General features: G+C 40.2%; 1 protein-coding gene across 2 annotated transcripts in view; it reads right to left on the reverse strand.

The window, feature by feature from the left end:
- Positions 1–12,500, reverse strand: part of LOC118936686 (sprouty-related, EVH1 domain-containing protein 2-like) — a 34,400-nt gene that overhangs the window by 7,116 nt on the left and 14,784 nt on the right. The window contains exons 2-4 of one of the 2 annotated variants that reach the window (XM_036988175.1): positions 8,968–9,178; positions 3,832–4,000; positions 3,182–3,246 (exon numbers count right to left, since the gene is read on the reverse strand). In XM_036988175.1, the coding sequence (XP_036844070.1) occupies positions 3,182–3,246; positions 3,832–4,000; positions 8,968–9,178 (445 nt within the window). The remainder of the gene's footprint in view (positions 1–3,181; positions 3,247–3,831; positions 4,001–8,967; positions 9,179–12,500) is intronic. The other variant, XM_036988180.1, reaches the window with a different exon arrangement.

Consider the following 12,500-nt stretch of genomic DNA (forward strand, 5'->3'; position numbering starts at 1 on the left):
AGTACATCCTGTCTGACACGCCACCACCCACCTCGCAACACACCGGGCCACTGCTGATAACTTTAGGAGAGGTGGTCAACAGGAGCCTCAGCCTGTGCAGAGGTGTGTGTGTGTAAACTCAGACCATTCATCTAGCTCTAACAGACAGTTGAAGTCAAGATGAGCCACATCCTCTACCCCCCCCCCCCCCATCTCTCTCTCTGACTGCTGGTAAATCACAATGTCACAAAGCTTAGATGCAGCTGCCAACGTTAGTTTGATTGTGGTGAGTGGTGGGGGGGGGGGGGGGGGGGGGGGGCTAACAGGAAGTGACCTTTTGACCCTGCCTGCTGCTCCCAGTGTCACGCTACAGGAGGATGGTGTAGGTAACACACACACACACACAACACAGACCCGTAACAGAGGGTGTAGTGGGAAGCAGTGGGGGGTAGACAGGTAACAGTGGTGCTTTAATGAGTGACCTATGATAGATCAGGGCTTTGGGCTGGGCTTATGTAATGTAATGATGGTCATCACTATAACCACATCTCTGACAGTTAAAACATCTAAATGAGACAGGTCGTGTTTACGGTGAACACATCATCTCTGACAGTTAAAACATCTAAATGAGACAGGTCGTGTTTATGGTGAACACATCATCTCTGACAGTTAAACATCTAAATGAGACAGGTCGTGTTTATGGTGAACACATCATCTCTGACAGTTAAACATCTAAATGAGACAGGTCGTGTTTATGGTGAACACATCATCTCTGACAGTTAAACATCTAAATGAGACAGGTCGTGTTTATGATGAACACATCATCTCTGACAGTTAAACATCTAAATGAGACAGGTCGTGTTTACGGTGAACACATCATCTCTGACAGTTAAACATCTAAATGAGACAGGTCGTACTTACGGTGAACACATCATCTCTGACAGTTAAAACATCTAAATGAGACAAGTCGTGTTTATGGTGAACACATCATCTCTGACAGTTAAACATCTAAATGAGACAGGTCGTGTTTACGGTGAACACATCATCTCTGACACAGTTAAACATCTAAATGAGACAGGTCGTGTTTACGGTGAACACATCATCTCTGACAGTTAAACATCTAAATGAGACAGGTTGTGCTTACGGTGAACACATCATCTCTGACAGTTAAACATCTAAATGAGACAGGTCGTGTTTACGGTGAACACATCATCTCTGACAGTTAAACATCTAAATGAGACAGGTCGTGTTTACGGTGAACACATCATCTCTGACACAGTTAAACATCTAAATGAGACAGGTCGTGTTTACGGTGAACACATCATCTCTGACAGTTAAAACATCTAAATGAGACAGGTCGTGTTTATGGTGAACACATCATCTCTGACAGTTAAAACATCTAAATGAGACAGGTCGTGTTTATGGTGAACACATCATCTCTGACAGTTAAAACATCTAAATGAGACAGGTTGTGTTTACGGTGAACACATCATCTCTGACAGTTAAACATCTAAATGAGACAAGTCGTGTTTATGGTGAACACATCATCTCTGACAGTTAAACATCTAAATGAGACAGGTCGTGTTTACGGTGAACACATCATCTCTGACAGTTAAACATCTAAATGAGACAGGTTGTGCTTACGGTGAACACATCATCTCTGACAGTTAAACATCTAAATGAGACAAGTCGTGTTTACGGTGAACACATCATCTCTGACAGTTAAAACATCTAAATGAGACAGGTCGTGTTTACGGTGAACACATCATCTCTGACAGTTAAACATCTAAATGAGACAGGTCGTGTTTACGGTGAACACATCATCTCTGACAGTTAAACATCTAAATGAGACAGGTCGTACTTACGGTGAACACATCATCTCTGACAGTTAAAACATCTAAATGAGACAAGTCGTGTTTACGGTGAACACATCATCTCTGACAGTTAAACATAGAAATGAGACAAGTCGTGTTTACGGTGAACACATCATCTCTGACAGTTAAACATATAAATGAGACAAGTCGTGTTTACGGTGAACACATCATCTCTGACAGTTAAACATCTAAATGAGACAGGTCGTGTTTACGGTGAACACATCATCTCTGACACAGTTAAAACATCTAAATGAGACAGGTCGTGTTTACGGTGGACACATCATCTCTGACACAGTTAAACATCTAAATGAGACAGGTCGTGTTTACGGTGAACACATCATCTCTGACAGTTAAACATCTAAATGAGACAGGTCGTGTTTACGGTGAACACATCATCTCTGACAGTTAAACATCTAAATGAGACAGGTCGTGTTTACGGTGAACACATCATCTCTGACAGTTAAACATCTAAATGAGACAGGTCGTGTTTACGGTGAACACATCATCTCTGACAGTTAAACATCTAAATGAGACAGGTCGTGTTTACGGTGAACACATCATCTCTGACACAGTTAAACATCTAAATGAGACAGGTCGTGTTTACGGTGAACACATCATCTCTGACAGTTAAAACATCTAAATGAGACAGGTCGTGTTTACGGTGAACACATCATCTCTGACAGTTAAACATCTAAATGAGACAAGTCGTGTTTACGGTGAACACATCATCTCTGACAGTTAAACATCTAAATGAGACAAGTCGTGTTTACGGTGAACACATCATCTCTGACAGTTAAACATCTAAATGAGACAGGTCGTGTTTACGGTGAACACATCATCTCTGACACAGTTAAACATCTAAATGAGACAGGTCGTGTTTACGGTGAACACATCATCTCTGACACAGTTAAACATCTAAATGAGACAGGTCGTGTTTACGGTGAACACATCATCTCTGACAGTTAAAACATCTAAATGAGACAGGTCGTGTTTACGGTGAACACATCATCTCTGACAGTTAAACATCTAAATGAGACAGGTTGTGCTTACGGTGAACACATCATCTCTGACAGTTAAACATCTAAATGAGACAGGTCGTGTTTACGGTGAACACATCATCTCTGACAGTTAAACATCTAAATGAGACAGGTTGTGCTTACGGTGAACACATCATCTCTGACAGTTAAACATCTAAATGAGACAGGTCGTGTTTACGGTGAACACATCATCTCTGACACAGTTAAAACATCTAAATGAGACAAGTCGTGTTTACGGTGAACACATCATCTCTGACAGTTAAACATCTAAATGAGACAGGTTGTGCTTACGGTGAACACATCATCGTCGCCCAGTTCTGCCTCGTTCTGGAGTGTTGAGGAGGACGTCGTGGAGCCTACGGGGAGCAAAGAGTGCCAAAATTAACTAACTAAATGTGCACTATTTTCAGGTATAGACTTTTCAATCGCATTGTTACACTTTAATTCATAATAAACATTTGACGGATGCTTATATTTGTCATATTTCACACGTACAAATGTATATTAGGGGCGGCAGGTAGCCTAGTGGTTAGAGAGTTGGACCAGTAACTGAAAGGTTGTTAGATTGAATCCCCGAGCTGACAAGGTACAAATCTGTCATTCTGCCCCTGAACAAGGCAGTTAACCCACTGTTCCTAGGCCGTCATTGAAAATAAGAATTTGTTCTTAACTGACTTGCCTAGTTAAATAAAAGGACAAATAAAAAATATGAATATACAACATGTGTGAATTGGAGATGTGTCTCTTGCATGTTCCAACTCCCCCTGAGATCTCCTCAGAGGTTGGAGTCACGGCCAGAGTCACCATTGCCCAGTACCTCTGGAGCAATTATGGTGAAGTGACTTGCTCTAGAGCACAACGGCAGACTTTACCATCGTAGCACCTAGCATGCTACTCCTTTAAAAAGGCCCATGTCAGACCATTCCAGAGTTTCCCCCCACCTTCTGCCATGGCCTCAATGGCTTTCCGTACGCCCCTGTCGAAGGCCCGAGCATCAGCAGGCCTCTGGAACGTCAGGCCACACCTCCTGTCCTCCACCATCCAATGGTGGAAGGTGGGCGTGGCCTTGGTGTACACAAGGTTCTTCCTCAGAGCACACTCCAGGATCACCTGAGTAATCACACAACAGACACGTAATTCAATCAGTCAGTCAATCAATCAATCAACCTGTCAATCAATCATCATGATAATTATTTAGCAGTGTTGTATTGGAGACCAACTTCAGTCGAGACGAGACCAGAACAATGAGTCCAATTTAACACTATCTTGTACTATACTAGTTGTCATGGTGACAGCATGTTGACTACAGAAGACTAGACTATATTGTACTGTACTAGTTGTCATAGTGACATCATGTTGACTACAGAAGACCAGACTATATTGTACTGTACTAGTTGTCATAGTGACAGCATGTTGACTACAGAAGGCTAGACTATATTGTACTGTACTAGTTGTCATAAGGACAGCATGTTGACTACAGAAGACTAGACTATATTGTACTGTACTAGTTGTCATAGTGACAGCATGTTGACTACAGAAGACTAGACTATATTGTACTGTACTAGTTGTCATAGTGACAGCATGTTGACTACAGAAGACTAGACTATATTGTACTGTACTAGTTGTCATAGTGACAGCATGTTGACTACAGAAGACTAGACTATATTGTACTGTACTAGTTGTCATAGTGACAGCATGTTGACTACAGAAGACCAGACTATATTGTACTGTACTAGTTGTCATAGTGACAGCATGTTGACTACAGAAGGCTAGACTATATTGTACTGTACTAGTTGTCATAGTGACAGCATGTTGACTACAGAAGACTAGACTATATTGTACTGTACTAGTTGTCATAGTGACAGCATGTTGACTACAGAAGACTAGACTATATTGAACTGTACTAGTTGTCATAGTGACAGCATGTTGACTACAGAAGACTAGACTATATTGTACTGTACTAGTTGTCATAGTGACAGCATGTTGACTACAGAAGACTAGACTATATTGAACTGTACTAGTTGTCATAGTGACAGCATGTTGACTACAGAAGACTAGACTATATTGTACTGTACTAGTTGTCATAGTGACAGCATGTTGACTACAGAAGACTAGACTATATTGTACTGTACTAGTTGTCATAGTGACAGCATGTTGACTACAGAAGGCCAGACTATATTGTACTGTACTAGTTGTCATAGTGACAGCATGTTGACTACAGAAGACTAGACTATATTGTACTGTACTAGTTGTCATAGTGACATCATGTTGACTACAGAAGACTAGACTATATTGTACTGTACTAGTTGTCATAGTGACAGCATGTTGACTACAGAAGACTAGACTATATTGTACTGTACTAGTTGTCATAGTGACAGCATGTTGACTACAGAAGACTAGACTATATTGTACTGTACTAGTTGTCATAGTGACAGCATGTTGACTACAGAAGACTAGACTATATTGTACTGTACTAGTTGTCATAGTGACAGCATGTTGACTACAGAAGACTAGACTATATTGTACTGTACTAGTTGTCATAGTGACAGCATGTTGACTACAGAAGACTAGACTATATTGTACTGTACTAGTTGTCATAGTGACAGCATGTTGACTACAGAAGACCAGACTATATTGTACTATACTAGTTGTCATGGTGACAGCATGTTGACTACAGAAGACTAGACTATATTGTACTGTACTAGTTGTCATAGTGACATCATGTTGACTACAGAAGACTAGACTATATTGTACTGTACTAGTTGTCATAGTGACAGCATGTTGACTACAGAAGACTAGACTATATTGTACTGTACTAGTTGTCATAGTGACAGCATGTTGACTACAGAAGACTAGACTATATTGTACTGTACTAGTTGTCATGGTGACAGCATAATGACTACAGAAGACTAGACTATATTGAACTGTACTAGTTGTCATAGTGACAGCATGTTGACTACAGAAGACTAGACTATATTGAACTGTACTAGTTGTCATAGTGACAGCATGTTGACTACAGAAGACTAGACTATATTGAACTGTACTAGTTGTCATAGTGACAGCATGTTGACTACAGAAGGCTAGACTATATTGTACTGTACTAGTTGTCATAGTGACAGCATGTTGACTACAGAAGGCTAGACTATATTGTACTGTACTAGTTGTCATAGTGACAGCATGTTGACTACAGAAGACTAGACTATATTGTACTGTACTAGTTGTCATAGTGACAGCATGTTGACTACAGAAGACTAGACTATATTGTACTGTACTAGTTGTCATGGTGACAGCATAATGACTACAGAAGACTAGACTATATTGTACTGTACTAGTTGTCATAGTGACAGCATGTTGACTACAGAAGACTAGACTATATTGTACTGTACTAGTTGTCATAGTGACAGCATGTTGACTACAGAAGACTAGACTATATTGAACTGTACTAGTTGTCATAGTGACAGCATGTTGACTACAGAAGACTAGACTATATTGAACTGTACTAGTTGTCATAGTGACAGCATGTTGACTACAGAAGACTAGACTATATTGTACTGTACTAGTTGTCATAGTGACAGCATGTTGACTACAGAAGACTAGACTATATTGTACTGTACTAGTTGTCATGGTGACAGCATAATGACTACAGAAGACTAGACTATATTGAACTGTACTAGTTGTCATAGTGACAGCATGTTGACTACAGAAGACTAGACTATATTGTACTGTACTAGTTGTCATGGTGACAGCATGTTGACTACAGAAGGCCAGACTATATTGTACCGTACTAGTTGTCATAGTGACAGCATGTTGACTACAGAAGACTAGACTATATTGTACTGTACTAGTTGTCATAGTGACATCATGTTGACTACAGAAGACTAGACTATATTGTACTGTACTAGTTGTCATGGTGACAGCATGTTGACTACAGAAGGCCAGACTATATTGTACCGTACTAGTTGTCATAGTGACAGCATGTTGACTACAGAAGACTAGACTATATTGAACTGTACTAGTTGTCATGGTGACAGCATGTTGACTACAGAAGACTAGACTATATTGTACTGTACTAGTTGTCATATTGACAGCATGTTGACTACAGAAGGCTAGACTATATTGTACTGTACTAGTTGTCATAGTGACAGCATGTTGACTACAGAAGGCTAGACTATATTGTACTGTACTAGTTGTCATAGTGACAGCATGTTGACTACAGAAGGCTAGACTATATTGTACTGTACTAGTTGTCATAGTGACAGCATGTTGACTACAGAAGACTAGACTATATTGAACTGTACTAGTTGTCATGGTGACAGCATGTTGACTACAGAAGACTAGACTATATTGTACCGTACTAGTTGTCATAGTGACAGCATGTTGACTACAGAAGACTAGACTATATTGTACTGTACTAGTTGTCATGGTGACAGCATAATGACTACAGAAGACTAGACTATATTGTACTGTACTAGTTGTCATAGTGACAGCATGTTGACTACAGAAGACTAGACTATATTGTACTGTACTAGTTGTCATAGTGACAGCATGTTGACTACAGAAGACCAGACTATATTGTACTGTACTAGTTGTCATGGTGACAGCATGTTGACTACAGAAGACTAGACTATATTGAACTGTACTAGTTGTCATAGTGACAGCATGTTGACTACAGAAGACTAGACTATATTGTACTGTACTAGTTGTCATAGTGACAGCATGTTGACTACAGAAGACTAGACTATATTGTACTGTACTAGTTGTCATAGTGACAGCATGTTGACTACAGAAGACTAGACTATATTGAACTGTACTAGTTGTCATAGTGACAGCATGTTGACTACAGAAGACTAGACTATATTGTACTGTACTAGTTGTCATAGTGACAGCATGTTGACTACAGAAGACTAGACTATATTGTACTGTACTAGTTGTCATAGTGACAGCATGTTGACTACAGAAGACTAGACTATATTGAACTGTACTAGTTGTCATAGTGACAGCATGTTGACTACAGAAGGCCAGACTATATTGTACTGTACTAGTTGTCATAGTGACAGCATGTTGACTACAGAAGACTAGACTATATTGTACTGTACTAGTTGTCATAGTGACAGCATGTTGACTACAGAAGACTAGACTATATTGTACTGTACTAGTTGTCATAGTGACAGCATGTTGACCACAGAAGACTAGACTATATTGTACTGTACTAGTTGTCATAGTGACAGCATGTTGACTACAGAAGACTAGACTATATTGAACTGTACTAGTTGTCATGGTGACAGCATGTTGACTACAGAAGACTAGACTATATTGTACTGTACTAGTTGTCATAGTGACAGCATGTTGACTACAGAAGACTAGACTATATTGTACTGTACTAGTTGTCATAGTGACAGCATGTTGACTACAGAAGGCTAGACTATATTGTACTGTACTAGTTGTCATAGTGACAGCATGTTGACTACAGAAGACTAGACTATATTGAACTGTACTAGTTGTCATAGTGACAGCATGTTGACTACAGAAGACTAGACTATATTGTACTGTACTAGTTGTCATGGTGACAGCATGTTGACTACAGAAGACTAGACTATATTGTACTGTACTAGTTGTCATAGTGACAGCATGTTGACTACAGAAGGCTAGACTATATTGTACTGTACTAGTTGTCATAGTGACAGCATGTTGACTACAGAAGACTAGACTATATTGTACTGTACTAGTTGTCATAGTGACAGCATGTTGACTACAGAAGACTAGACTATATTGTACTGTACTAGTTGTCATAGTGACAGCATGTTGACTACAGAAGGCTAGACTATATTGTACTGTACTAGTTGTCATAGTGACAGCATGTTGACTACAGAAGACCAGACTATATTGAACTGTACTAGTTGTCATAGTGACAGCATGTTGACTACAGAAGACTTTGTAATAAAACCTATTGTGTGTGTGTGTGTGTGTGTGTGTGTGTGTATATATTTGGTGTGTGTTTGTGTGTCTGATGCTCACATGAGTTTGTCCATCACCTGTTTGTCCCTCACCTGTTTGTCCCTCACCTGTTTGTCCCTCACCTGTTTGTCCCTCACCTGTTTGTCCCGTAGACGTTCTCCATGGATGAGGAAGTGGGAGCGACCCAGGGGGGCGAGTCCCAGCCCCAGCTCGGGGAGCAGGACCCTGCAGACTCCCACTCTACTCAGAGCCCCCCCGTCCTGGACCAACCAGCCTCCACTGGAATCATCCCTCATCATCACCACGGCGTTTACACACACCATGTAGCTGTCACTGGAGAGGGAGGGAGAGGGACCATCAACACCATTATGAGTCAGAATTATTCATCATCACAGTTCCTTCAGGTTAACCATGTAGCTGTCACTGGAGAGGGAGGGAGAGGGACCATCAACACCATTATGAGTCAGAATTATTCATCATCACAGTTCCTTCAGGTTAACCATGTAGCTGTCACTGGAGAGGGAGGGAGAGGGACCATCAACACCATTATGAGTCAGAATTATTCATCATCACAGTTCCTTCAGGTTAACCATGTAGCTGTCACTGGAGAGGGAGGGAGAGGGACCATCAACACCATTATGAGTCAGAATTATTCATCATCACAGTTCCTTCAGGTTAACCATGTAGCTGTCACTGGAGAGGGAGGGAGAGGGACCATCAACACCATTATGAGTCAGAATTATTCATCATCACAGTTCCTTCAGGTTAACCATGTAGCTGTCACTGGAGAGGGAGGGAGAGGGACCATCAACACCATTATGAGTCAGAATTATTCATCATCACATTTCCTTCAGGTTAACCATGTAGCTGTCACTGGAGAGGGAGGGAGAGGGACCATCAACACCATTATGAGTCAGAATTATTCATCATCACAGTTCCTTCAGGTTAACCATGTTATGCTCCTGGATTCTCACTCTAGTGATGATAGACTGAGGGAGGGTGTGTTTCACATTGCAGCCGAATCTTAAGGCAAGTTGAACCTGAGGGTTGTACATCACCTTCCATCATATACAACTAATCAATAGTACTAGGCTTCTAAATACAACTAATCAATAGTACTAGGCTTCTAAATACAACTAATTAATAGTACTGGGGTTGTAAATACAACTAATCAATAGTACTAGGCTTCTAAATACAACTAATCAATAGTACTGGGCTTCTAAATACAACTGATCAATAGCACTGGGGTTCTAAATACAACTAATCAATAGCACTGGGGTTCTAAATACAAATAATCAATGGCACTGGGGTTCTAAATACAACTAATCAATAGTACTGGGGTTCCAAATACAACTAATCAATAGCACTGGGGTTCTAAATTCAACTAATCAATAGTACTGGGGTTCTAAATACAACTAATCAATAGTACTGGGGTTCTAAATACAACTAATCAATAGTACTAGGGTTCTAAATACAACTAATCAATAGTACTGGACTTCTAAATACAACTAATCAATAGTACTGGACTTCTAAATACAACTAATCAATAGTACTGGGGTTCTAAATACACCTAATCAATAGTACTAGGGTTCTAAATACAACTAATCAATAGTACTAGGGTTCTAAATACAACTAATCAATAGTACTAGGGTTCTAAATACAACTAATCAATAGTACTAGCGTTCTAAATACAACTAATCAATAGTACTGGGCTTCTAAATACAACTAATCAATAGTACTGGGGTTCTAAATACAACTAATCAATAGTACTAGGGTTCTAAATACAACTTATCAATAGTACTGGGGTTGTAAATACAACTAATCAATAGTACTGGGGTTGTACATCATCTTCCATCATATACAACTAATCAATAGTACTGGGGTTCTAAATACAACTAATCAATAGTACTAGGCTGCTAAATACAACTAATCAATAGTACTGGGCTTCTAAATACAAGTAATCAATAGTACTGGGCTTCTAAATACAACTAATCAATAGTACTAGGGTTCTAAATACAACTAATCAATAGTACTAGGGTTCTAAATACAACTAATCAATAGTACTAGGGTTCTAAATACAACTAATCAATAGTACTAGGCTTCTAAATACAACTAATCAATAGTACTAGTCTTCTAAATACAACAGAGAGAGAGAGAGAGAGACTTCATTGAGAGAAAGAGAGAGAGAGACTTCATTTAGAGAGAGAGACTTCATTGAGAGAGAGAGAGAGAGAGAGACTTCATTGAGAGAGAGAGAGAGAGAGAGAGAGACTTCATTGGGAGAGAGACTTCATTGAGAGAGAGAGACTTCATTGAGAGAGAGAGACTTCATTGGGAGAGAGAGACTTCATTGGGAGAGAGAGACTTCATTGAGAGAGAGAGAGAGAGAGACTTCATTGAGAGAGAGAGAGAGAGAGAGAGAGAGAGAGAGAGAGAGACTTCATTGAGAGAGAGAGAGAGAGAGAGAGACTTCATTGAGAGAGAGAGAGACTTCATTGGGAGAGAGAGACTGAATTGAGAGAGAGAGAGAGAGACACAGAGAGAGAGACTTCATTGAGAGAGAGAGACTTCAGAGAGAGAGAGAGACACAGAGGGAGACAGAGAAAGACTTCATTGAGAGAGAGAGAGACTTCATTGAGAGAGAGAGAGACTTCATTGAGAGAGAGAGAGACGTCATTGGGAGAGAGAGAGGGAGAGAGACTTCATTGAGAGAAATAGAGAGACTTCATTGAGAGAAATAGAGACTTCATTATGAGAGAGAGAGAGACTTCATTATGAGAGAGAGAGAGACTTCATTGAGAGAGGGAGAGACAGAATTCATTGAGAGAAATAGAGAGACTTCATTATGAGAGAGAGGGAGAGACAGAATTCATTGAGAGAAATAGAGAGACTTCATTGAGAGAAATAGAGAGACTTCATTGAGAGAAATAGAGAGACTTCATTATGAGAGAGAGAGAGAGAGAGAGAGACTTCATTATGAGAGAAATAGAGACTTCATTGTGAGAGAGAGAGGGAAGGACAGACTTCATTGAGAGAAATAGAGACTTCATTGAGAGAAATAGAGAGACTTCATTGATAGAAATAGAGAGACTTCATTGATAGAAATAGAGACTTCATTGAGGGCCCAGCCGTATACTGTATGGTAACCTGACACAACACCAGCCCAGCCTCCTCTCAATAACTACACAGGACAGAGGAGGAGGAGGAGGAGGAGGAGGAGGGGAGGACGGGTAGGAGGTGGGGGAGGGAGAGTAGAGGAAATTGTAAAGAATGACTGAATTGAATGGTGTCGTGAAGTCATTTGGGGTGATAGACTGATGGCCATATAGACTAGCCAGTAGAAATGAACAGAATACAGGCTATCTGCCCTCCATACAGTTTAGTCTACCTGATTACCATGCAGGGTACCAACAACACAACACTATGTAAGTCAGAACAGAACCATCAGGGTACCAACAACACAACACCATGTAAGTCAGAACAGAACCATCAGGGTACCAAAAACACAACATCATCTAAGACAGAACAGAACCATCAGGGTACCAACAACACAACACCATGTAAGACAGAACAGAACCATCAGGGTACCAACAACACCATGTAAGTCAGAACAGAACCATCAGGGTACCAACAACACAACACCATGTAAGACAGA

The sequence above is a fragment of the Oncorhynchus mykiss genome, chromosome 1 (assembly GCF_013265735.2).
Source record: "Oncorhynchus mykiss isolate Arlee chromosome 1, USDA_OmykA_1.1, whole genome shotgun sequence".
In the NCBI taxonomy this organism is placed as follows: domain Eukaryota; kingdom Metazoa; phylum Chordata; class Actinopteri; order Salmoniformes; family Salmonidae; genus Oncorhynchus; species Oncorhynchus mykiss.